This window comes from Ornithorhynchus anatinus, chromosome 2 (genome assembly GCF_004115215.2).
Source record: "Ornithorhynchus anatinus isolate Pmale09 chromosome 2, mOrnAna1.pri.v4, whole genome shotgun sequence".
Lineage (NCBI taxonomy): Eukaryota > Metazoa > Chordata > Mammalia > Monotremata > Ornithorhynchidae > Ornithorhynchus > Ornithorhynchus anatinus.
Window position 1 is genome coordinate 34,046,422 of NC_041729.1, and position 26,223 is coordinate 34,072,644.

At 48.6% G+C, this 26,223-nt stretch overlaps 1 protein-coding gene and 1 long non-coding RNA gene across 2 annotated transcripts in view; one reads left to right on the plus strand and one right to left on the minus strand.

Annotated features, from left to right (window-relative positions):
- LOC114809255 overlaps window positions 1-4,301 on the plus strand; it is a 7,211-nt gene extending 2,910 nt beyond the window's left edge. Inside the window, exons 2-3 of the long non-coding RNA XR_003757029.2 lie at window positions 1,841-1,952; window positions 4,133-4,301. This is a non-coding gene — a long non-coding RNA (uncharacterized LOC114809255). The remainder of the gene's footprint in view (window positions 1-1,840; window positions 1,953-4,132) is intronic.
- An 8,185-nt stretch (window positions 4,302-12,486) lies between these two features.
- The window catches only part of MYO15A (myosin XVA), a gene marked incomplete at its 5' end in the record, with an annotated part of 100,506 nt that continues 86,769 nt past the window's right edge, over window positions 12,487-26,223 (minus strand). The window contains 6 exons of the mRNA XM_029058290.1: window positions 12,487-13,239; window positions 14,912-15,052; window positions 16,050-16,183; window positions 17,953-18,086; window positions 19,577-19,710; window positions 21,272-21,432. Of these exons, the coding sequence (XP_028914123.1) occupies window positions 13,138-13,239; window positions 14,912-15,052; window positions 16,050-16,183; window positions 17,953-18,086; window positions 19,577-19,710; window positions 21,272-21,432 (806 nt within the window). The remainder of the gene's footprint in view (window positions 13,240-14,911; window positions 15,053-16,049; window positions 16,184-17,952; window positions 18,087-19,576; window positions 19,711-21,271; window positions 21,433-26,223) is intronic.

Genomic DNA, 26,223 nt, shown 5'->3' on the forward strand with positions numbered 1-26,223 from the left:
CAATAAATACTACTGAGTGAATACAGAGCATTGTACTAAGCGCTCGGAAGAGTACAATAGAATTAGTAGACACTATCTCTGCCCCCCAAGGAATTTACAATCTAGCAGGGATGACAGACACTGAAATGCATTACAGTTACGGGGAAGAAATGGGATGTGTAAGGTGAATTTGAGTCCTTTGGGAATTTGAGACTAAATGATGAAGTGGTTGTTGGGGGTGATAAAAAATGAGACTAGGAATTAATGGGGGGTGCCCTCCCAGGGGAGATGTAATTTCAGGAGGCTTTGAAGATGGGGCAGGCTGTGAACTGATCCAGGCAGGGGGAAGCAAGAAGTCAGCAGTGGGAGAGATGGAGGCAGAGTGAATAGGTTATCTTGAGAGGCACAAAGAATAGAAGCTGGGGTCTATTGGGTGAAGAGTGGATATAGGAAGTAGAGAGTTGATTAGCTAAAGCTGATGGTCAGAAGAGTCTGTTTGTGGAGAAAAATGAGCTACTGCTGGAGATATTTGAAGAATGAAAAAGCATATGCACAGCATTATTTAAGAAAATGAATCCTTGCAGCAGAGTGAGGAATAGACTGGGGAGAGAGGAGAGCCTGGAGATGGAGAGATCAGTGAGGAGGCAGAAGCATTGACTAGCCAGGATAGGACATGCGCCTGGACCAGCCTGCCACATGGATGGAGAGGAAGGGGTAAATCCTGGAAATATCGTGGAGGAAAAACAGATTGGACTTGGTGGCGAGCCATATATGGGGATGGGGTGAGAAAGTTGGGGACAATTATGAGATTGCGGGCTTGAGAAATGAGAAGGTTGGTGTGGTGGTGTCAACTGTCATGAGAGGGTGAGGATAGGGGTCACGTGGGCATGTGTGAAGAGAGGAGCCATCAGAGAAAGTGGTTAGAGATGTCTGTCAGGTAGGGAAGAGGCGTGGGTGCAAATATTTTTAGAAGGTGATGGGGTTGGAGGCACAGGTAGAGGGGGTAGATTTTGAAAGCAAATGGATGATCTCTTGAGAGATAGCGAAAAGGCTGAGAAAGTGGATGTTGAAGGTTGGGGACGAGTTAGGGATGAGGATAGCTCTTCATCCATTATCGCTACTGGAGTAACATTTCAAACATGCATGCCTGGGTAATCCTATTTAGGGAGATGCAGCTCACTCCCTTTGAGAAAGGAGCTAGAAAATATACCCTCCTACACTTTTATGAATTCACCTTGGAAGAGGCTACTGTGCTTTTTAGTGCACACACAATACAGAAATGCACGCACAGTGTCAAATCTCACCATCGATGCTATCTTTTAACCCATAAGGCAGCAAGCTCTCACTGTCTTTTGCTGTATTTATTATCTGTGACTTTGAGTTTAGGCTGCAGAAATAGCTTAGATGTATAATGCCCTCAAGAGATCCTCTAAAAAATTCTCATGGAATTCCAGAAAGCACTCGATAAGACTTATTAATTGTCATACTAAATTGAACTAAAATACAATCCAGTTCATAACAGGTAAACATCATGAACAGTCCAAGTAGATTTAACATCCTTTGAGGTTAGCATTAACTAATGAACACCTCATTTGGGGAGTAAACTCCTTGAGGACTGGGCGTCAGAGAATCTGGGTTCTAATCCCAGCTCTGCCATTTGTCTGCTTTGTGACCTCGGAAAAGTCGCTTAACTTCTCTGTGCCTCAGTTCACCTCATCTTTAAATGGGGATGAAGACTGTGAGCCCTATGTGGGACAGGGACTGTGTCCAACCTGATTATCTTGTATGTACCCAAATGCTTAATACAGTGCTCTACACACATTAGGTGCTCAATAAGTACCGTTTATTGATTGATTGATAGGAGAACCACAGTCCGGTGGGATACCCACAGTTAGAAGATAAGTAGAAGAGGAGCCAGTGAATGAGATGGAGAAGAAGACCAAAAAGACCAAAACGGAGGGCAGAAAGAAATGGTAATACTTACCTTCAGCCAGAGATGAAACTAAACAAGAAAGGACTTGTAAACATCTAGGTTTTCTCTTCTCTTTTCCCTCCCATATATTGCTTAGCCCAGCAATGGCAAACGAGAGAGAGAGCAGCTACCTGACCCTCTTCACACCTAATTGAATTTATCCTTGGGTTAGTCTGACTCAGCCCCACGGGTTTGGAATCTGAAGACCAAGAAGATCCCATAATAATAATTATTATTATTATTATGGTATTTGTAAAGCACTCAGTATGTGCCAAGCACTGTACTAAACCATGAGGTAATACTAGATAATCCGGTTGGACACAGTCCCTGTCGACGTGGGGGTTATGGTCTAAGTAGAAGCGAGGGGGATTTAATCTCCATTTTCCAGAGGAGAATACTGACACATAGAGAATATAAGTGACTTGCCAATGGTCACACAGCAGAGAAACGGTGGAGTCTGGGATTAGAACTCAGGTCCTCAGACTTCCAGGCTTGTGCTCTTTCTATGAGGCCCTTAGGAGCCTAACCCAGATTTGTGTAATCCAGAGAAGCAAATTCCACAGCAAATAGCACCTCACCCTTTTGGTTCTAATCCAGAGCAGGACTTGACTGGTCACGGAAGAGATGACCAGTCTGTAATTTCAGGTAGGATTCTCCAGGCCATCCCTTGGGTGTGGTGGAACTGGGGATAGGAATGGGAGGGAAAGGAGGTTAGTGAGGTCCTCTGAAATTAGAAAGATGCTGGCGACTTGTTCCTGGGACCAGACTGGAGGATATATTCCCTCTGCACTGCTCCTTCTGGTCTTGAAGCTGGGGTCCTGGGATCGGACCTTAGCACGTCTTGGGCTAATTAAGCCCTGGACCCAGCAACCTAATAATAACAATAATAATTATGGTACTTGTTAAGCACTTACTGTGTGCCAAGCACTATTCTAAATACTGGGGTAGATTCAAGTTAATCAGATTGGACACAGTCCCTGTCCCACATGGGCTCACACCCTTAACCCCCATTTTAAAAAGAAGGTAACTGAGGCCTAAAGAAGTTAAGTGACTCCCCCAGGGTCACACAGCAGACATGTGGCGGAGCTGGGATTAGAACTCACTCTGACTCCTAGGCCCATGCTCTATCCTCCAAGCCACGCTGCTTCTCAGCGAGGCTGCTACCTGTTTCGATCCATACAAACTCAGCCCATCTCCAGCAGAGAGGACCTCTAGAAGGTCTTTTCTTTGGAGGATGGAAGAGAACGCGAAAAGACAAAGAGAAAATAGAACGTTGAATTGTCTGGGAAATGTCAATTTTTTGTCAGGATAGCAATGTCACCCCTTGCCTCCTATCTCCGCCCCCAAAATATACAGGAGAAAAGGACCCAACATAGTGGGGACCAAAATCTTTCCAGTATATTTGTGTGGCCGTGTCAATAGCATGAGGGAAAATGGAGCAGTGGCCGCTCACAGTATTAAATTTAGCTCCTGCCCTATTCTCTCTCAGCCTTTGGGGATCCATTCTCCTTAAAGTAAGAGGCAGCAGAAATAAAGTGACCTGGTAACCTCTCTGTTGCTGCTTTGGCAGCAGGGCTGCTGAACAGCTCAGGAAGTGTTTCTCTCCCTTTTTCTTTTGCCAGTTCCATTAGCTAGCGGTCATCTCCTCAGAAATTGACTCTGACAGAGCCCCACTCCTGGTCAGAGGTCAAAGGCCGAGTGGTCAGGGATGACGGCCAAGCTGGGCTGTGGTCCTACCCCATCCATTCACTGGGTCCAAACCTCGGCCCCGTGGGGATTCTGTGGTAAAATCAGGGAATAAATAGCTATTTCCTTAAATGTAGGAAAGTAGGTTTCTCTGAAACTAGATCTTGCTGGTTTGGGTGCTGAACCTCTCTCCCAGGGCCAGGGCAGCTTTGCCTTACTTCCCCAAATTAGCCACAAAATCAGTGTGGTGATACTTCAACATTTTCTGTGGCCTTTTCCATTCCCCCACCCACCACTCACTGGTTAGACGACTTCCCAAAGCAGAATCGCTTTGATATTTTTTCCCCTGGAAACAAGTCACTGACCAACTCTTTGCTCCAAATTTGAATGGAACGATTTTGAGAGTGACACAGATAATATTGCAAGTGTTTTTGAGGTTTGTCTAGAACACAAAGCATATTGAGAAGCCTCAGGTATTTTCTTTCATCCTTTTAGGGATACACGTCTCATAATGATCTCAACTGTGATGAAGAGACTGAGGATCTTGAACATTAAGGATTCAGAGCCAAGTAAAAAAGCCACCAAGTGAAAAGCAGGATGGCCCAGTGGATGAAGAATGGGCCTATGAGCCAGAGGACCTGGGTTCTAATCCCAGCCTTGCTACTTGCCTACTAGGTGACTTTGGGCAAGTCACTTAGCTCTCTTTGCTTTAGTATTCTCAACTGCAAAATGAGGATTCAATATGCATTCTCCCTCCTGTTTTCACTGAGCCCCATGTGGAAAAAGGACTGTATCCAGCCTAATTTGCATCTACCCCAGCACTTAGCAGAGTGCTTGACTCATTGTAAGAGCTTAACAAATGCCACTAAAAAAAAAGTAAAGGACATTAAGGTTTGTCAATGTGTCAGTACAAAAAAGGATCATAATCGTTTAATTGTGGGTTCACTATGCAGACTTTTTTTGTCTTTGGTGGTGATGGTAGTGGGGATAGATTTGTAAGGCAGGGAAAGGGCATGCTCTTCCCGATGCACGATACTCCCTTTACCCATAAATGCCCCAAATCATATCACTCTGCACCTTCAAGATCCCCTTTAAAAAATCACTTCCTCCAAGAGGCATTCCCTGACAAATCTCTCACCTTTCTGATTTTGCCACCCATTAAAATGGCCTTAGTTGTTACAAATCCCATTTTTAAAAAAATTATTCTTTCCATTCTGCACTGGAGTTGTCCCTGAAAAAGCCACCTCTTCCAGGAGGCGTTCCCTGATGGATCTTCCCTCCTTCTGTCACACCATCCCATCGACCTCCTCATGCACTTATCTGGGTTTTTTTGGTTCTTCATTTATTTACTCCAATTTTCACCTCTATTGCCTTAGTCTGAATTCTGAGGTTTCAATCCTCCAGTTGAATTTGATATTACAGTACCTATTTTCCCAAATTGCCTAGTTACTTCAAGCAATTTCTATGCAGGAGAAGAAACTACATTTGAGCTCTCAGATGTGCAGATCACGGGTCTAATTTTTAATATGGAATTGGGGCCCTCTGTTCATAGATTCTCTCCTGGAATCCAATTTTTCTTGGACTTAACCCCAGACTGCCTCTCTGGAGAACAATATGATCCAGAGAATGTCAAGGTTTAGTTGATGTTTGTGCAGAGCTTTGAGATCTTTGGGTGGTTTGTGCTAAAGAAGCGTGGCTATTTTCTTAGGAATGCTTAAATAAAACCTGGCTTGGGGTTAGGCTAGTTAATACCGGAAGGGACAAATTAAGCTCTCACTTGTTCAGAATGATCAGCTGGCTCCTGACAGTTTTGTTGGCTAAGGATTAGAGGCAAGTAAAATCATTAACTCTCCTTGCAGAGTGGGCTGAATTGGGTTCTCAAACACCCCACAAAGCAACATAAGTAATTTCAGGAGAGTCAAGATTAGAAGGGACTCCAAGAAAATCCAAATATCAAATTAAAGCCCCTTTGGAGGTCCTTTGAAAATTGGATCCTAGAATTCATAGATGGCTAATGACACCATTATAGTTGTGCTCTTTCCCCGTGCAGAATGCCCTCCCACTTAGCTCAGTTTTCCCAAACCAATTCTCTTCCCTCTTCCAAAGCCCTTCTAGGAAGTCACTTTTTCCCAGTAACATTCTCTGATTACCCTTCCTAGACCTGCCATCAGCCACCTTAGCATTCTTGTGTTCTTCGGTTTTATTCATTTCCATGTGCCTCATTTATATCCATGCCTTTCCCTTCACTGTTGCATACTCATCTGTTGATATCGACTGCTTCTGGGACTGGACTGGCCTTTTGGGAAACTGGGAAAATCCCAGAGTGCCAGTGCCCAACTGGGCTCATCCCTAAACTGCTAGAGCTCCAAGTAAATGAAGAAATGCTCAGAGCCACAGCCAGTAAGGCGATGCATAAATGGCTGGTGGGCGGAGATTGAGAAACTTGCGTTCTAAATCCTATCACTCCTCACCCTCCCCTCTTCCTTTCTCTCCATCTCGTAGGCAGTTCTTTCTGATCACCCGGGTCTGTCCAACTCCCCACAGCACTTATGTACCTATCTGTAATTTATTTATTTATAGCAATGTCTGTCGCCCCGTCTAGACTGTGAGCTCGTTGTGGACAGAGAACGTGTCTACCAACTCTCTTATATTGTACTCTCCCAAGTGCTTAGTACAGTGCCCTGCACACAATAAGCACTCAATAAATGTAATTGATGGTAAATTTCTTGAGAGTTTTCCAAGTATCTGGCACACTGCTCTGACCCCAGTAGGTGAACAGAAAATACTGCTGCTACTGAAACTCAGTGAGGGCTCATTCTAGTTTTGGTTTTTTTAATTTAGAAATGTGTCATGTTTAGTGTCTTGCTATTCTCAAAGGTAGTTGGGCTGACTCAGTTTCCCCCGAATCCGTACCAGCCATTCCATCGTCAGAGCTGAGGATGGATCTCCCCACAACTTTCCATTCTGAAGATACAACAACAGGATCTTTTGAAACTTCAAAGAGAGAAAATGGATCCTGGACTCAGCCAGAAAGAACGATGTTGCCAGCCTGGTACTGGCATTGGCAACCTTTGAGAACCGGGACAAAAAAGCTAGAGAGAGAGCTGGAACCAGAAAAAAGAAAAAAGGGCTACAGGGATTCTTAGTTTCTTGGGAGACCATCTGTGAGATGTGTGTTCGGAGGAACACCGATATTCATTAATATGAATAATTGCCTCAATACATGGGACATGGGCACTACTTGGAGCCAGGACGGCGGCAAGAAAACCACGAGTGTCTGCAGAGGGACTCTCATTTTGGGGTCAGGGACCCAGGCAGAATGTTTTCCAGATACTTTTCCCCTGACTTCATGCAGTTCCCTTCCTGTTAGAGGATTCCTTCCCTTGTCTGTGGTTTGACTGCTGTCCTCTCTGCTCTGGAGGCTCATCGCCCTTCTCTCTCTCCCCATCAATCTTCTGCCTTCTACAGGGGTCCAGAGCTCTCAAGGTGCCAATACCTGTGGTCTTCTGTGATCGTTACCATCCTAGAACCCAGTCCAATGACCAGACCTTTGCTCTGGTAGTCTTAGGGAAGCCAAGTTCTTTTGTTTGGCCCAAACCTGGGCCTCCCCTGACAGCTCTCCTTGTGCCTGCCAGTGATGCTTCTGAGGTTAGCCTTGCTACTCTGTGTCTTTCAGCTGGGTTTCTTTCTTCTCTGCATTCTGCTCATGTGGCTGTGGGTCCTGGGAAATGTACAAGAGCGATTTTCTTGGCATTCAATGGGTTACCAGCCCTGTGCAGCGGGCAGGCTCCTTCCCGCTGAATGACCACAGTGCTCCGTTGACAAATCCAATCTGGCTCAGGGAACGCATTCCATTCTCAGGCTGCTTCTGATGGAGGTCTGATGCTATCGTGGTTGGACAATAGAAAGTCTTGGCATTTCCACTTGCCTCCAGAGTAAAGCAGGAGCAAGCTAAGGGCTGAATGGGGTTGAGGAAACAGCCGGATGTCAGAGTGTAGGAATGGAACAAGATGAAATATTTTTGATTTTCCAGCCAGGGTACAAAGAGGAGGCTACAGAAAGTGGAATGCAAGAGACCCACCCCTCCGTCTCCCCTGCCCTTTCCCACAAAGACCAGCTCCAGCCAGCCTGGTCCTCTCGATGGGTCAAGTGAGAAGCAGTGTGGCCTAATGGAAAGAGCAGGGGTCTGGGAGTCAGAGGATCCGAGTTCTAACCCCAGCTCCACCCTTTGTCTGCTGTGTGACCTTGGGCAAGTCACTTATGTTCTCTGTGCCTCAGTTCCTTCTTCTGTAAAATTAACACTGTGAGTCCTATGTGCGACAGGGACCGTGTCCAACCTAATTAGCTTGTATCTTCCCCAGCACTTAGTACAGTGCCTGACACGTAGTAAGCACTTAATAAATACCATTAGAAAAAAAAAGTGCAGTTACCAGGTGGCCAGGCATTCTTATTTTTAAAGGAGCCTGCGTGACCAAAAAGAACCTGTGCTAAATTTGGGGTCAGATTGGTGGGAGGAAGATTGGGTGGAAATGAAGTCTGTTTAGGAAGAAAAAAGGCACAGTCTGTAGGATATGAGCAGAGGAGAGGACTTTAGGGTAACAGCACTGAGGTGGGGGAGGGGGAGATTTTCAAAAACATTTATTGAACTTTTCTAGAGTGTGAGGCATGTAATAAGCCCTGGTTGGGGGTGTGGTGGGGAAGAGGACAAGGGGAATACCTAGGATGATAATGATTTCCTTCCTGCCCTTAAGGAGTTTACAGTTTAACACATGAATTGACACTACAAGCAGTAAGAAAAGGGGTAGAATTATATACACATATATGTACATCATAAACCCCAACCTATAAAGGTAAATGCATAAGTGGGTAGTTGATGAGGGTTGGGGTATGGAAGGAGAAGATAAAGCAAAGGTTAGGGAATGCTTGGTTCAGGCCTGTAATCTCAGATCTTGAGGAGGGATATGATGTCAGTAATAATAATACTACTAATCATAGTGGCATTTGTTAAGTGCTTCACTATGTTCCAAGCACTACACTAAAAGCCAAACTAGAGACAAGATAGTCAAACATGATTCCAGGCCCCGTGGAACTCAAAGTCTAAGGGGGAGAGAGAGCAGGTATTGCATCCCCATTTTACAGTTGAGGAAACTGAGGTACGGAGAAGTTAAATGACATTCCGAAAGAATGTCACACAGAAAGCAAGTCCAAAGGCCAGAAGTGTTGGAGTAAGGGAAGGTGTTCAAGAACCATGAGGTGACTTGGAATGTGGCAAGTTGGGGACTGGGGTTGGTAGAACCTGGTCGAGAAACTGTAGGGCTGAAATGCTGGGATAGGAGCAGTTCTTGCCTCATCTGAATGTCCTTGCCTTGATTTCTGAGATTTCAATTTCAGAAAAAGAGATTTCTGCCTCTTTTTCTTCCTCCATCACCTCCTCACCCTTCTCATCTTCCTCCTTCCCCTCCTCGTCATCTTTTTCATCCTCCTCCTTCTCCTCCAGAGGCCAGATGATTTCTGTCAGTCAAGGAGCCCTCCAGACAACCTAGAATGCAGTGCAGCTTGGGTTCTTGTGCAGCCTGTTCTGAGTGAAGTCAGTGTTGCTGCTGCAGAAGAATGTCGGAAAATGATGGGGACCAGGGTAAGAAGACTGAAACTCAAAGAGAAACAGGTCCAAGCTGTTGGATTCTTAGGTATTTCCCCAGGTGTACTTCTTCCTTATTGTCTTACTTGTGGTGGCTAGAAACAAAGTGGTGGCCCGGGGAGAGGCAGCGCCCATTGGTAGCAGGGGAATTTGCTGGGGAGGTAGCTTTGCATAGGGTGTTTGCGGAGAAGGCTGTCGTGCTTCTCCTCTTGAGAGTACATTCCCTGAACCAGCCCAGCAGCTCCAGGCAGAATTTCCATCCCCTGAAGGTATTTATTTTGTTGGGAGCCAGGGAGGAGCATGGTCCTGGCTCCATCAAGTTCCAGCAACCAAGGCGGCTCTGACCGGAGAGCCCCGTCCACATTGGCGGGTGGCTGAGGGAGAGACCTGGGAGCTATAGCTCTGCCTGACTTCACCCCAGTGTGACTCATTTTCCTTTGCTCTGTTTCCATCACAGGGAAAACACAGAAAACTGTCTCAGGCAGCAACTTGCCACAGGGAAGGGAGAGAGAGAGAGGATTCGCAGAGCCAGACTAGCGAAAGGGAAAATGTCTGACCTCAAGAAGAGCTTCGATGTTGTTGTGCTGCTTCACCCAGCCCCTGTTAAACTGTTGCCCTGGGATCCCCTAGCTTCACTTACAAGAGTCATCTTCCTCCCTCTCCCTTCATTGTTGCTTTCCTCACCCCACCCAGTTCTCCTCCCACTCTGAGACAGAGCACTGGCTTCTCCCTCACCTCTGCCGGCTCTCTGCGGCCTGCTCTCTTCATCAGGTCTTATGTTTGGGTGGGGGAGGTTGGCTTTGGTATCCCCCTTGGAACACAAGCTATGCTGCAATCCACCCTGGGGAAGATCAAGGACCAAAGGCCCGGCCTCAAGGTTGTGTCTGGAAGCCAGGCAGAGAGGCCCGCTAAACACAATCTCCTCCAAGGCTTTCCCCTCCTCTCACCCCTCAAAGCCAGGGGCCAGTCCTTCAGAGAGGAGGGGTCTGGCGAGAGAGGGGGTTTGGGGCCGGAGAGCCACTGTGATTGCGGCTGTCACTGAGGAAGGTCTGCTCGTCCCTGTGCCTGGAAAGGGCAGAAAAAGCAGGGCAGTATAGACATAATAATAATAATGATAATTGTGGTCTTCGTTAAGCTCTTCCTATGTGCCAGCCACTGTACTAAGCAATGGGGTGGATACAAACAAATCGGGTTGGACACAGTCCCTGTCCCACGGGAGGCTCATGGTCTTATTCTCCACTTTACAGATGATGTAACTGAGGCCCAGAGAAGTGAAGTGACTGGCCCAAGGTCACACAGCAGACAAGTGGTGGAGCTGGGATCAGAACCCAGCTCCTTCTGACTCCCAGGCCCGTGCTTTGTCCACTAGGCCACGCTGCTTCTCTAGGAACCAAGCTGGACAGAACCCAGCCTGGAGGTCGAGGAGACGGTCCTGCATTTGGGGAGGTCTTGAAGCGACACAAATCAAAATAAACATTCCCATTTCTGACTGCACAGCTGCTGACCAGTTCCGCTGCAGGCTGCCAGCCTCTCTCCGGCTCTCAGGCTCGACCTGGGACTGCTGTCCGTCCAGATCCCAAGTCCCTATCGATTTCTTCTCTGAACATGAGGCCGCCCACGGCGCTGGCCGCTGGTTTTACCAGGAAGGAGAGACTGGTTGGAGCGTCCCAGCTCGCGGGTGACTCACCGGGGAGGAAAATCCCAGAATTAGGTCACAGTGGCTGCCAGGATTGCAGACCTCACCAAGCTCAGCAGCTGGTAGGGGCAGGCAGTCAGTCAGTCACTCTGTCTCTCTCCCTTAGATAAACTTCTTTAGAGAGCTCAGTTTTCCCTCTCTCTACACAAACCCTTGACTAGGGATTTCCTCCCTTCAGGAAGTTTTTGCAAAGAAACCCAGGAGTTGTTGAATCCTACTTCCCGGGGGTGGGGGTAGGGGCATTCATCCTGTTCCTCAAAGTTTGGCTTTAAAGCCATACACAGTCTCAACCTCCTTTTCATGCAACCCTCTCCCTTCTCCCTACACCTCCCCAAACTCCTGGGGAGCATCACTACCTATTCATGTTAATAATAATGACAATACTAATAACGGTATTTGTTAAGCGCTTACTATGTGCCATCACTGTACTAAACAGGGACATTAATTGACACCCTCTCTCTGAAGCACCTCAGACCCAATCCAGGGAAGCTCAGGCCTCCGCTTTCAGCTCTGACTTTCACTGCCCCTTTAATCATGGCTCCAACATCCCACCCCGATTCCCAAATGCACAGGGAACCTGTGGTGTGGCAGTCCTGGGGAGAGGAACCAGGTGGTGCTTAGCCAGAGGGACGACAGCCCAGGGTCCCTACTCTGAGATGGATTAGCCAAGCCAGATAAGAAGTTCAGGGTTTCTGCTCCTCACCGGTGTTCACCTGGGAAGATGGCTGCTGCCGGCAACGCTTCCTCTATCACCCTGATCCTCCGCCATGTTCTTGCCCAGCTGAGCCACGCCACCCCAGAGGGTGGCCTCGGGATCTCTTACCCATTAATTGGCCACCATAGTGCCCCCCACAATGGGGCTGAACCCTTTCAGGAAGAGGCAAATGGGAGCCAAGAATTAAAGGGGGAGAACCTGGAACTTTAAGTTAGGACTCGGATAGTGGGCCTGCCTTGCAGGAGGGGCTTTTTTTATATAATGGTATTTGTTAAGCACTTACTACGTGCCCAGCACTGTACTAAGCACTGGGGTAAATGCAAGTTACTCAGGTTAGACATAGTCCATGTCCTACATGGGGCTCATAGTCTTAATCCACATTTTACCAAGGTGGTAACTGAGGCACAGAGAAGTGAAGTCACTTGCCCAAGGTCACACAGCAGAGAAGTGGTGGAGCTGAGATTAGAACCCAGGTCCTTCTGGCTTCCAGGCCCTGTGCTGTATCCACTAGACCATGCTGTTTCACATCCCAAAGAGCTTAAACTTCCCCAGTTTGGGACCAGGTCAGCAAGGCTGGGGTGGGGGAGGCCCTCTGGCTCTGAACCCTCCTTCAGCAAAACCAACCCAGGACAGAGACAAAACCAGAACACCAAGAGACAGTTCATCAGTCCCTAGCCCTCCCCCAACAGCATCTGCAGGAGACCGGCAGCCAAATGGATCCTCTTATTTTGCATAGGCTACTAGGAAAAATAAAATTAAGCCAAGGTCACGGGGAGAACAAATATATTATAAAACTGGGAATCATTTAGTCGGGAGCTCCTCTGGGCCCAAATAAATGGAGGATTTGGGGCCTTTAAAAAAGAGGGCCTGAGCTCAGCTTGAACCAGAAACGTGCCCCCAGGCCACAGCAGAAAACAGACTCTCAGGATAGGCAGCAGTTTGGGCCTCTTTCAGCAAGTAAGGCTGGGGTGCCCTCCTCGGGCCACGGTGCTCTCCTCTGGCCTCAGTGCCCTCCTAGGGCAGTGGCTCTCTCCTTGGGCGGCTGCTTGGGCTCCTGGACACAGAAGCAACATCATAGTTTGGGCCTGCACCTCTGCGGAAACCACTTCAACGCAAGGAAAAGAGAGAGTTGGCAGGTAGTTTGGCCCATGATGAGCTTATAATCTAGAGATGTTCCCTTCTCCTTTATTCCCAACCCCTCTCCAATCTAAATCCACTCAAATGTTTTTTCCTGACCGAGACCCAGTTGTTTGCTTTCCAGATTGTTTTGGTTCAAACTGATTTAGGCAAAGAACCATTTGCTCACCCGGACCAGATCTCTGTTACAAATGACAGCTCCTGGCAGGCAGGGCCTCTGGTGCTTTAGGGCATCTGCCTAGCACAGGCCCAACCAAGAGGCCCTAGCTTCTTGCCAGAAGACAGACTGGCCGGTTGTGAAGGAGGTAGAGGGATCAGAGCAGGGTGATTTCACTGGGGGGAAGAGTGAGTCTTTTCTCCCGGGCATCCAGCAGGCTTTCCATGTGGGTGGCAACCACGCGGCACAGCTCCAGGCCCTGCAGGGAGACAGAGGCCACGGAGATGATGAAAACACCCGGCACCGAGGTGCCCTGCCCTCTCCCGCCCGGGTAGGGCCTTGAGCCTTTCTCTCCTCAATTCCTGACTGTCTCCCTGCAGCCTGGCTCCGAGGGAGTCATTGCCCCTAGGATCCGAGGTGAGGGGAAAGGCAACTAGTTAGCAACCCCCAGAAGCCCTATTGAGAGCTCACCTCCTCCAGGAGGCCTTCCTAGACTGAGCCCTCCCTTTCCCTCTGCCCTTCCCCCCTTTCCATTCCCCCCTACTCCCTCCCTCTCCTCTACCCCCTTCCCCTCCCCACAGCACTTGTATATATTTGTATATATTATTTATTACTCTATTTTATTAATGATGTGTATCCATCTATGATTCTATTTATTTATTTTGATGGTATTGATGCCTGACTACTTGTTTTGTTTTGTTGGCTGTCTCCCCCCTTTTAGACTGTGAGCCCGTTGTTGGGCAGGGATTGTCTCTATCTATTGCTGAATTGTACATTCCAAGCACTTAGTACAGTGCTCTGCACATAGTAAGCGCTCAATAAATACAATTGAATTAACGAATGAATGAATCTTGTGATGGTGATCCCAGTGATTCAGGCTGGAGCACTCAGGATCACTCTGCACTCCAGAAGTCTCTCCTGATGGTTGAAGGGCAAAGACATGGCATAAGTTTGAGAGAGCTCCCTGGCCACACCAGGAGACAAGAGCAGTGAGGGAATAATAATAATAATAACAATAATAATAATTACTAGGGTACTTGTTAAGAACTTCTTCTGTTCTAAGCACTGGAATTGATTCAGTTTAATCAGGCTGGACAAAGTTCCTGTCCCACTTGGGGCTCACACTCTTATTCCCATTTAACAAATGAGGTAACTGAGGCATAGTGAAGTTAAGTGACTTGACCAAGGTCACACAGGAGACTTGTAGTGGAAGCAGGATTAGAACCCAGGTCCTTCTGACTCCCAGGCCCATGCTCTATCCACTAAGCCATGCTGCTTGACTACTAAGCCATGAGGGAAAGAAGGGAAGGCGGAGAGGTTGCCCAATCTCCCTAAAAACGCCTTCTGGGATGCTCTGTCGGAGAAACACAGAATCTTAAAACTGAAAGAGACTTCAAGAAGTCATCTGGTCCAGCCTCCTGCCTCCAAGCAGACAAATGCTGCCACTACCAATGCAGGTGACCGTCTATCACCTTTTATATTTCATGCCTCCACGGGCAACTTGCTAAACCACTTCTAGAGCTAAAAAGTCCTCCCTTATTCTAGCAGAAGTCACTGTCACACACACTTAGCTTTTCTGATTCGGTGTTCTGGGGTGTAATTTATTTATTTATATTAACGTCTGTCTCCCCCTCTAGTCAGTGAGCTCCTTTTGGGCAGGGAATGTGACCTCCACCTCTGTTATGTTGTACTTTTTCAAAATACTGAGTACAGTGCTCTGCACATAGTAAGCACCCACTTGACCGATCGTACCAGCAACAGCAACAGCAAAGCAGACCTGGAACTGTGAGCTCAGTAACCTTAAATTATGTGGGGAACCATTCCATGCCCTGGGAATTCTCTTGTTCAGCTTGGGGTCTTGGCTTTTTTAATGCTCATTTCCTAGAAGGAGAAAGGGCAGAGCAGATTCTTTAGTGGGTCCATCTCGGTACCTGCTCAAGCTGCAGCTGCATTATCTTCTGGGACATGAGGTCTCCCAGCATGATTTCCACGTAGGGATAGCTAGAGCCGGCTGTGGGCCGCTGGGTCCTAGTGGACTGGATCTCCTTCAGGGGAAACTTCACCATCAGGTCCTGGGATAAGGACAGAGAGGAAACCTCAGCAAAGGCAACCATCATCTGGGCTCGCCCGTGGGCTCCAGGCTGCTTGGAGATTGCATTTCGAGTCTAGGAAGGTAGAACCTAGGCTGAGATTTGCAACTTGCTCTGTAGGAGGGAATCTGGGTTTTGGGTCAGTGGACTATGGCAAAGGATTCTGGGAGGTGGCCCTGGGAAAACTGGATTGGAGTCCAGGTGAAATGAGATTTGGGGGCTAAATTTGCTTCCACATTGACCCAACAGGAGTCACTGGGGTAGAGCCTGCCTTATCCCAGGCCTACACCTCAGGCCTAGAGCAGCTAGAGATTAGGTAAGTGTGCCCTGTCATAATGCAAGACCACTTGGTCTCTCAGGATCTCAGCCTTGGGCTGTGGCAAGGAAGTGGAGGAGAGGAAGAGGACACGGAGAAGGAGAGAACAAGGGGGCCCAGAAGGAAAGAAACAGAGGATTCTCAAACCTTTCAGGGGGAGGGCTCCCACCGACAGTCTCTATTTTGCCTTAGTCCCAAAATCTGTTCAAACCTTCTCTATCTCCCCGACTCAGGGAGTGTACTTCCTGCTGTTATAGGGAGAGATATTCCACATTCTTTTAATTGGAAACTTTTATGGACTGGGCATCAACCTCTGATTCCTACCGGGAACCTGGTTTGGAAACCCTAAGATGTATCTCTTCTCTGAGCTCTGAAAAAGGTCCACGTGACCAGCCCACAAACCCTCAGGGAAGACCGGGACTTGTGGGTTGGCTGTCCCCGATCCTGTCCCCATTCAGGCTGCCATCCCTGGAGGAGAAGCCTACGGTGGAGGTCCTGTTCCTGTCTGGAGAATCTCCGGGGATCTCTGATGGCTGTTTCATAGCTCAGCCTTTCGGCCCAGGATTCCCCCGAGGTCAATGCCCTATTTTGGGAGGCGGGGAGAGCTTCCCAGAGTCCCCCCACAAGTGGAGCTGGGTGGCCTCATTGTGGGACCTCACTCACGTGGGATTCTCTGTTGAGGAAATTGAGGCCATTCTGGTTCACAGCCAGGATGCAGGGGGAGACCACGGTGTTGTTGCTGCAGCTCTGGATGAAGAAGAAAGAGGATCCAAACATCGGGAAGGCACTGAGGAGCCCTGAAGAGGGAAGGAAAGCAGTCTGGTGAGCCATCCCAAGGAATGAGAATCAGAGATGGAGAAGGAACAGATGCTCTACTTCTCCTGTCCACGGACTCCAGTTCCAAAGACAAAAAGAAAATTGGGCTGACTAGTCCGAAGACTCCTCATTGTTAGTTGCCCCGGGAGGGAGAATCAAGGGGGAGAAGGTGCCAAATGAACTGGCAGCTTGGTCAGTTTCCCACCAGACTGGTGTTGGTGCTTGCAATTCTGACCTCCGTCTTTCCACCCTGACTACTCTAAGAACCAACACTTCTCACCCAACATCTTGCCAGAACTAGCCGCTAGTCCCTGCTTCTTTACGGGACTTAACTGAAAACCCTGTGGGTCTGAATTATTCTGTTCCGCCCAGGGGGATGGAAAGGGTGAGAGGAGATGGGAGGCAGAGAAGAAGCGGGGGGAGAGAAGGATTGAATGCTCCGAATGGATAGAGCACAGGCCTGGAAGTCAGAAGGACCTGGGTTCTAATCCCAGCTCCGCCACTTGCCTGCTGTGTGGCCTTGGACAAGTCACTTAGCTTCTCTGTGCCTCAGTTACCTCATTTGTAAAATGGGGATTAAGACTGTGAGCCCCTTGTGGGACAGCGACTATGTCCAACCTGATTAGCGTGTATCTGCCCCAGCACTTAGAACAGTGCTTGAAACACAGTAAGCACTTAACAAACACCATTATTATCATTATTATTATTATGTGGGGAGAAACAAGATGGAGTCCAGAGAGCCGAGGGGAACTTCCTGGTTGCTCTTCCAGTTTCTGGGATGCTGCCTTATGGAGTCCCATGCTTCGTACCCCCATTCACCTCTCCCTTTAACCTTCCCTCTTCCAGCACTCCTGCCTCTTGGAGTACTCCACTACTGAGCCAAAGCACTGGCCTTCCTGCCCCTGGGATCAGTCCACTGGTTTTGGGCTGTGCTTTTGTTAGGCTCAAGAGTCCAGCCCACTCAGAATCTCCCCAGGTTTGCCATGGAAGGGGCGGGAATCAGAACCAACCTGGCCTCCCTGGCTTCATCCTGTAGACTGTAAGCTACTTGGGAGCAGGGACCCTGTCTATCATTAGTTATTCATATTAATGTCTATCTCCCTCTCTAGACTGTAAGTTCATTTGGGGCAGGGAACGTGCCTGCTAATTCAGTTGTACTGTACTCTCCCAATAGCTTAGTAAAGTGCTCTACACATAGTAAGCACTCAATAAATATTATTGATTACCAACTCTGTTATTTAGAACTTTCCCAAGTGCTTAGTACTGTGCTCCGTACACAGTAAGTGATCAATAGATACAATTGGCCTGATCTAGATCCTCAGGAATCACTGAGAGTGGGAAGTAACTGTCAGTATCTGAGACTGATGACCTGACCATGAAAGGCTAAAGAGGACCATCTTTTGGGGCTAACTAGGTTCCTGTTTGACTTGCCCACTTGCTTACTTAGGTGGATGGAATTCAGGTAAGGGGGAGGAGTTTAAGGGCAGAAGATCAGAAGGGAGAGGGCCTCCCTGGACACTATAAAATCTCAGAGTAGTTCTGACGTGGCAGGTCTCCCTGTGCCTAGGACAGCGGACAGTCCTCAGCCCCTTCTGAGAGACCCATGGCTTTGACCAGAGGAAGCCACTTGTAACTCCCAGCGCTTAGTACAGTGCCTGTCACATAGTAAGCACTTAACAAATACCACAATTATTATTATCTGCTTTTTGATCGGTTCTGCAGGCGCCTCCCCTCCCAGGAGGTTTCTTACCCAGGAACTGGGCCCTGGCATGGTGGGGGCTCAGGGCCTGGATCTGCTGCATATGCTGAATCACCAGGTTCAACCAGGCCTGGCCCTTCATCATCCGGTAGAACTGGGGCGGCACGTAATCCTGGACCTCGCGTCTGTGGGAGGAGGAGGAACGGGGACCCCGTTTCAGAGGCGGCCAAGGGCACCCCCCACCAAGGCCCACAGACCTGAAGGATGTGAGGGAGGGAACCAAAAGGTAGCCTGGCCTGCCCAGGCCACCACAAAACCTGGTCAACTCCCTCTCTGCTGGCTGACTTCCCCTCTTCAGGCCTCAAGAGGAAGGGGACAGAGCCCTTCCTTTCTCCCATGGATGTTGTGATCTGGAAGGGGCTTGAGCTTCTGGGAGAAAGGGACACCAGGAATGGAAAATATTCGAACTGCATCTGATTTATCCCCTGCCCACAGTGAGCACCAAAATTCTTGTCAGTTGATCGGGGCCCTGCTGAGCTCCAGGACTGTTGGGGTTGAAGCCTCTCGGATTCCCCATCAAGGGTAAGGAGGAACATGGGGATCTCTGATCTGTAGATCTCTAACATAGTCTGCTTTCTCATAGTCTGAGAATCAAATCACATCTTGTATAGCCAATACCCCAAGGTATGATGTTCTCTCCAAATGTAAGAGAATGGCATGGGATGGCATGGAGGAGAGGTTGGGGCAACATGGGAAGGGGGTGAATAGGGAGGGGCAGAAGAGAGTGGCATTCCAAGAATTCCAAGCCAATTCACCCCTTGAGATATTAGGATGAAATGTCTTTTCCTTCTGCACCATGGAGCACCCCTTCTCCTGGAAACACTAAGGAAGCAGCACAGTTGGTGAAAGCACAGGTCTGGGAGTCAGAGGACCTGGGTTCTAATCATAGCTCTGCCACTTATCTTCTGTCTCATCTCGGGCAAGTCACTTATCTTTTCTGTGCCTCAGTTACCTCATCTGTAAAATGGGAATTAAGACTATGAGCTTCATGTGGGACATGGACTGTGTCCAATCTGAATAGCTTGTATCTACCCCAGAGTTTAGTACCGTGCCTGGCATATATTGAGTGCTTAACAAATATACAAAAGCAAAGCAAAATACTATTTAATGTCTGTCTGACACAGTCCTCTCCTGCTCCTCCGCCTATCGCTCTGGAAAATCTTTCTCAGTCTCTCACTGTCTCTTCCTTTGCCTCATAGCCGACGTGGACATCTCTCAAGGCTCTGTTCTAACTTCCCTTCAGTCTCAATTTACACTCCCCCAATCATTCCCACAACTTCAACTATCACCTCCAGGAGGTCTTCCCGGCTTAATTCTGAATCTCCCCACCTTATATCACCCCTAACAGCCAGCAGCACTTCCAAGCCCTCAGAACCTGCAACAGGCATATATGTAGACCATTCTTCCCTCAGATCTGTAGCTTTATTTTCTGACTGCCTCCCTCACTAGTGTCTAACTCCATTGTATGCCCTTAACCCCATAGTGCTCTGCACACGGTGGGCACTCAATAAATACAATTGACTGATGGATCCTCTCCTTGCTGAACCCCAGCCAAGCCCAGAGGGAAAGATGAGGGAGGCAGCTAGGCAGTGCCCTCAGTCAGGGGATCGCTTACACACTGGGCAGGTAGACGCTGTCCTTGGCTCGGTGCTGGAGCGCTGCCAACTTGGCCAACTGCTGGAACTGCTGCTCGCTGGGCCTCACGGATGGCAGGATGTTGAAAAGACCCTTCAGGTAGTCAGGAAGGACCTGGGGAAGGGGAGAGCAGGACAACGCATCGGGGATCGACCTCCCTAGGCTGCAGGGAGGCCTTGTAGGGAGATGCCTGGAAGTTAGACACCCCCTGTGCTCCACTGGGGTTTAGCTTGACTTGGAGCATCTGAGAGGTGCTCAGCACGGGAGGAATGGTGGCTGGGCTTTCCTTGGTCCAAACCACGACAGGCAGGATATGGGGGAGGCTGCCGCTGACTGTAAAGGAAGATGAAGTACTTCATTCATTCATTCAACTGCATTTTTTGAGTGCTATTTTGTGCAGAGCACTGAATTAAGCACTTGGGAGAGTACAATAAAACAACAAACAGATACATTCCCTGCCCACAATGAGCTTATAGCCTAGGGGGAACAGAGAACTTGATAAACACTTTCTTCTTCAACCTTGTTCCCCTGGCTCTGGGGAACATGTTCTCCCATCCACTCTGTCCATCGGCCCAGGGCCTGTGAATGCACAGCAGTAGATGGTGAGGAGTGGGAAGGAGGGTGACCGCTAAGCCACATCTACTTGCCCAAGGAGGCAGAGATAGGTCCTCGGGCCAGGGCCGGGCCAGTGTGGGAACACCGATGTTGGCCTCCCTGAGGAGCAGCTCTGCATCCCGTCCTCTGGGGCGGGGGGCTGGTGATCTACCACCACCACCAGCCACCAGCCCGGGGCCCCTCCCCAAGGTGGAGACACAGAGGGGTCATAGGTGAATGAGTCTGCCTGGCTCTGCTTCGTCCAGAGGGAACCAAAATGGACATCATCACTAGAACTCCCCTAGAACTGTCTCCCCGGTTGGCAGGGGTTTTGGGATCAGGTCAAGTGCCCTGCCACAAGTGGAAGGAAGAACTAGAGGTGATGCTGATTTTCTCAAGGTATCAGATGTCACAGCATTCACATGCACAGATGCAAATTTGGAAAAAGACACCCCCACACAGGCCAAAGCAAACACATACACACGCATTCACAATGGTGTCTAAGAGCAGGGGCCTAAAAGCTTGTTTGTGTGCCATTCTTATGCCCCCTGAGAATCTGCAAATGCTCCTGTCCACATGTGGGACTGTGTATGGGTCTGTCTCCCATGATTCCGGCGAGACCCTCACTGGGCCCAGAAAAGCAAAGCTGGAGCCCCGGATGAGGGGGAAGTGCTACAGCCTGTTTTTCCCTGCTCCCTGCCCTGGGGACCTGCAGAGAGTGAGCAGGGCTATAGCAGGCCCAGTGGGGTCACTGGGGTGGGGGGGAGGGAGTACTGGGAGCAACGTGGCCTAGTGGAAAGAGCACGGGCCTGCGAGTTAGAGGACCTGGTTTCTAATCCCAACCCTGCTCCTTGCCTGCTGTGTGACTCTGGGCAAGTCACTTCAGTTCTCTATGCCTCAGTTACCTCATCTATAAAATGGGGATTCAATACCAGTTCTCCTTCCTACTTAGATTGTGAGCCCTCTGTTGGGACAGGGACTATATCTGACCTGATTGTCTTGTTTCTTCCCCAATCCTTAGAATGTAGTAGGCGCTTAACAGTTACCAAATTATTATTATTTTTATTATTATTATTATTACCTGGTTGTAGTGCATGGTCACATACAGATCATTCTCAAACTTAAGCGGCTGACACCAGATGATGCGCCGATACCAGAACATATAGTTACTGTCCACTTGCTCCATCTCCGTGGCCACATCCAGGATGTACTCCCGCCGGTTCAGGGGCCGGACATTCTGACCTGAGGAAAACAAAGAGGGAGGGAGGAACAGACAGACAGAAGCAGAGAGACAAAGAGATAGGAAGTGTGTTCACATGGACACAGGTGTACACGAGTGGGGATGGAGAGGGAAGGAAATACTTTCCCCCCTTCCCACTCAACCATCTGGGATCTCAAAGTCAAAGAGTCACACCAATTCAGGACAAAGCGAGGAGCTCAGGCCTCAGGTCACCTCGAGCCAGAGTGCAGAAGAAAATGCTCTGAATAGGAGTCCTTGAACATTACAAGGCAGTTGGAAGCTAGGAGCATTTCTGGGGGTCTGAGACATCTGGAAGTGTGCTGCATCTAGGAGAACGTGTGAGTATGCGTGTGGTATAAGCATGCATTTGAGAGTGTGTGCACTCTGAGATGCATAAGTCTGCAGGGCTGCTGTGAGGAGGGTTTGCCAAAGTTTAGCAGTTCAGGCCCCCAACAGCATCTGTACTTCCCAAGTGCTTTGTACTTCCCAAGCACTTAGTACAGTGCTCCACACACAGTAAGAGCTCAATAAATATGACTGAATAAATCATTTGGGAAGATAAAAATTAAATGTTTTCTTACTCTGAGACCCCTCCCTCCTGCTTTTGTCTAGACTAGTAAGCTAGCAGAAGGGCCCCTGGAGCCCCACAGACCCCAGAAGAGGCTGCCATTCAAGGCATGAGGCAGCATTGAAGAATTTTGCAAGAAAAACAGCAATTTGCCTTCTGCTCCTTCCCTCATCCCCAGGGACCAGGTCAAGCCTGGGCAAGCTAGTGCAGACCACGGTAGGCTCTGGGTGAAGGAGGACAGCTTCCCATCTGCTGCAGCCCCAGCAGCAAGGAGACCCAGCAGCAGCAGTTCCAGCAGCAGGAGCCCCAACGGGCCCTCGGCTTGAAAGATCCAGGGGAAACTAGCTTGGTTATAGGGATAACCCTGTGAGTAGGGCCTGCCCTTAGTGACCCTGGGACTTTCCTCTCTGGTCTGGCTAGAATTTCTGGTGCTGTAAGAGGACAGACCTGAATTTCCAGGTGGTCCCAGAAACCTATAGGCCTGTTAGGGTTGGGGTGTCACGAGATCCCTCTGGGTTGGGTTGGCCTCATGCTATCTTGTTCCTCCATTAGTCTCAGGGCTACACTTCCGCTCAGCTCACAGCTCCCTGGGGGAAGCCCAGCTTCAGTTGAGTTGTGTTTTTGTGTTGATTTGATTCCGACAGCTGGGGCCTGAGGTGGGTCCTGGCCTGGGTTGAGGAAGTAAAGCCATCAGAACCTCCAGGTGCAAAACACATCTGGGATGAACACAGCCAACCCAGATCCTCTCTGGGTCCCTGGCCACACCACTGGCTCCTGCAGCCAAGAACGATTTAATGGGGAGAAGGCCCCGGGCCATGACTCCCATCATCTAGCCTGTCTCTGGGAGGGCTGCAAAGGACTTTTGGGGCACCTGGGTCCTTTTCCTCACAGGAACCATGTTGGAGCTGGGCTGCCCCAGGGGACAGAGGTGACATGCTCCCGGGGATTCAGGTGAGGCCTAAAACCTTTCTCTTGACACCCAAGCAGAACCTCCCCTGCTTTTTCGCTTCACTGTGCCTCAGTTCCCTCATCTGTAAAATGGGGATTCAGACTGTAAGCCCCACATGGGACAACCTGATTAACTTGTATCTACCCCAGTGCTTAGAACAGTGCTTGGCACATAGTAAGAGCTTAACAAATATCATAATTATTATTAGTGCTATTCTCTCACTGGGGTCCTTTAGAGGATCTGCTTAAATTTTCCAACTCTGCCTTTGGAGTTTGCTCCTCAGTTTCCCTCCCCCTGTGGGCCTTAGGACCTTTGCTTAACATCCTCAGGCCCTCCATTTTTACTCCTTGCAAATCCCACCTAGTTTTGACAGAATTAGGTGCCCAGGAGATGAGAATTTCCCCCAGCTGCTACATTCATTATCAACAGGGAATGTGTCTACCAATTCTGTTGTATTGTACTCTCCCAAGGTTTTAGTACAGTGCTCTGCATATCTTAGCCATTCATTAAATATCAGTGATTGATAATCCACAAAGCAAATCCAGTTCCCACAACCAAGACTCCTTCCCTTCCCAGCTTACCACTCAATCAATTAATCAATCAAGTTTATTGAGCACTTATTGGGTGCAGAATACCATATTAAGTGCTTGGGAGATAACAATATAACAAAGTTGGCAGATACGTTCCTTACCCACTCTGAGCTTATGGGCCAGAGCGGGAGATAGACGTTAATATTTGTAAATCAATTATGGATATGTACATAAATTTTATGGGATTGAGGGAGGGGTGAATAAAGGGTGTAAAATCAAGTGCAAAGATGACGTAGAAGGGAGTGGGAGAAGAGGAAATGAGGGCTTAGCAGAGGAAGGCCTCTTGGAGATGTGTTTTTAATAAGGTTTTGAAGGAGGGTGGAATGATCGTCGGATATGACGAGGAAGGGCATTCCAGGTCAGAGGCTGGATGTGGGCAAGAGGTCAGAGGTTAGATAGATGAGATCGAGGTTCAGTGAGTAGATTGGCAATAGACAAACTAAGTGTGTGGACTGGGTTGTAGTAGAAAAGCAGTGAGGTAAGATAGAAGGGACAATGTGATTGTTTCATAGCCAATGGTAAGGACTTTCTGCTTGATGTGGAGGTGGATGGATAACCAGGGGAGGTTTTGGAGGAGTGGGGAAACGTGGACTGAATGTCTGTGTAGAAAAATGATCTTGGCAGCAGGGTGACGTACGGTTGGGAGTGGAGACAGGAGGCAGGGAGGTCAGCAAGGAGGTTGATGCAGTAATCAAGGAGGGATAGGGTAAGTGCTTGGATTAGTGTGGTAGTTTGAATGGAGAGGAAAGGTCGGATTTTAGTGATGTGGTGAAGGTTGAACTGACAGGACTTGGTGACGTTGAACATGTGGGTTGAATGAGAATTGAATCGAGGGTAGTGCCAAGGTTATGGGCTTATGAGACAGAGAGAGGGTGGTGGTGCTGTCTACCGAGATGGGAAAGTAAGAGAGAGGACTGATTTTGGGAGGAAGATAGGGAGTTCTTTTTGGAACATGTTAAGTTTGAGGTTTCTCTGGCTGGACATCTAGGTAGAGCTGCTCCCGACGGCACTTCATGTCTTTGCTTCCCTGTCATTAGACTGACTGTAAGGTCCAGACATCCCTCTAGATTGCGAGCTTGTTGTGGGCAGGGAATGTGTCTGTTACATTGTTCTATTTGTACTAAGTGTTTAGTACAGTGCTCTGCATACAGTAAGTGCTCAATAATAGAGAAACAACATAGTGTAGTGGATAGAGCACGGGCCTGGGAGTCAGAAGGACATGGGTTCTAATCCTGGATCTTCCACTTGCCTTCTGTGTGACTTTGAGCAAGTCATTTCACTTCTCTGTTCCTCAGTTACCTCATCTACAAAATGGGGATTGAATCTGTGAGCCCCACCTGGGACAGGGACTGTGTCCAACTCACTTTGTTGGTATCCACCCCAGCGCTTAGTACAGTGCCTGGCACAGAGTAAGTGCTTAACAAATACCATCATTATTATTAGCGTTAATAATATTATCCTTAATATTATATAATAATAATAATACAGTAGACTGACTGGCTGCCATCCGTTTCTCCCCTAGGAAACCCGGTCTTAGGGCTCATTGCCTCGAGCCAGCCCTCTTTCACATTTCCCCTCCTCCAAGCCAGGGGAATCCATCTCCCAAACCAAGGGGGCCTCACCCACCTTTTCCCACTCCCCTGGACTCATGGGGAAAGGGAATCGGCTTGCTCTTTCCTCTCCATGCTGCTTTGGCACTTTTCTACTCTCTCCGCCTCTCACCGTTTTTTCCTCTGAAATCCACATTTTCCACCTCTACCATCTGCCATAATTCCTAGTCGTCACCATCCACAACCCCTCTGCCCCCACCTCCAATTTTCTGAGCAATTTGGATGCCTCTCTCACCTTTCTTTTCTCTTCTTCCTTCCCTACACTGATCCTTGGGGATTTTGTCATCTAGGTGATGGTTGTTGATAATAATAATAATGACGTTATTTGTTCAGTGCTTACTATGTCCCAAGCACTGTTCTAAGCACTGGAGGGACCAGGTTGTCCTAGGTGAGACTCACAGTCTTAATCCCCATGACCAGGAACAACCAGGATTATTCCTCTAGACTATAAACTCCTTGTGGGCAGAAAATGTAGCTACCAACTCTGTTATACTGCACCCTCCCAAGTGTTTAGTATAGTACTCTGCACTGTAATAATCAATAAACAACATTGATTGTTTGATTGACCACCCCCTTGACCACTTCCTCTCACTCCTCCTAATCCCCTTCCACCGCTTGGCTACCTTTGGCTCAGTATGGGACAGACACTGGGTCCAACCTAATTATCAGTGTTTGACACATAGTAAGTGTGTGACCAATACCATTAAAAATAAAAGACAGAGGGAGAACAGGTAGTTTACTCCCATTTTACAGGTGAGGAAACTGGGCACAGAGAAGTGAAGTGAATTGTGCAAGGTCACACATAAAATAAGCTGTGGAGCTGGGATTAGAATCCAGGTCTCCTGAATCCCAGCCCTGTGTTCTTTCAACTAGGTTACAGCGGCCTTCCACTGATCTATCTATCGATGGATTAATCCCTTATCACTTCAGGGACCTTTGCTTTTCGGTGCTACCCGGAGCCCTTGGCCTGCGTGTCTGCAGGCAGTGGGGGCAGATGGCTGCCCGGAGGGGCGACGTCAAACCACCTTAGGCCACAGACCTGCAGTGGGGGAGGAGCCAGGTTGGGGTAAGATGCC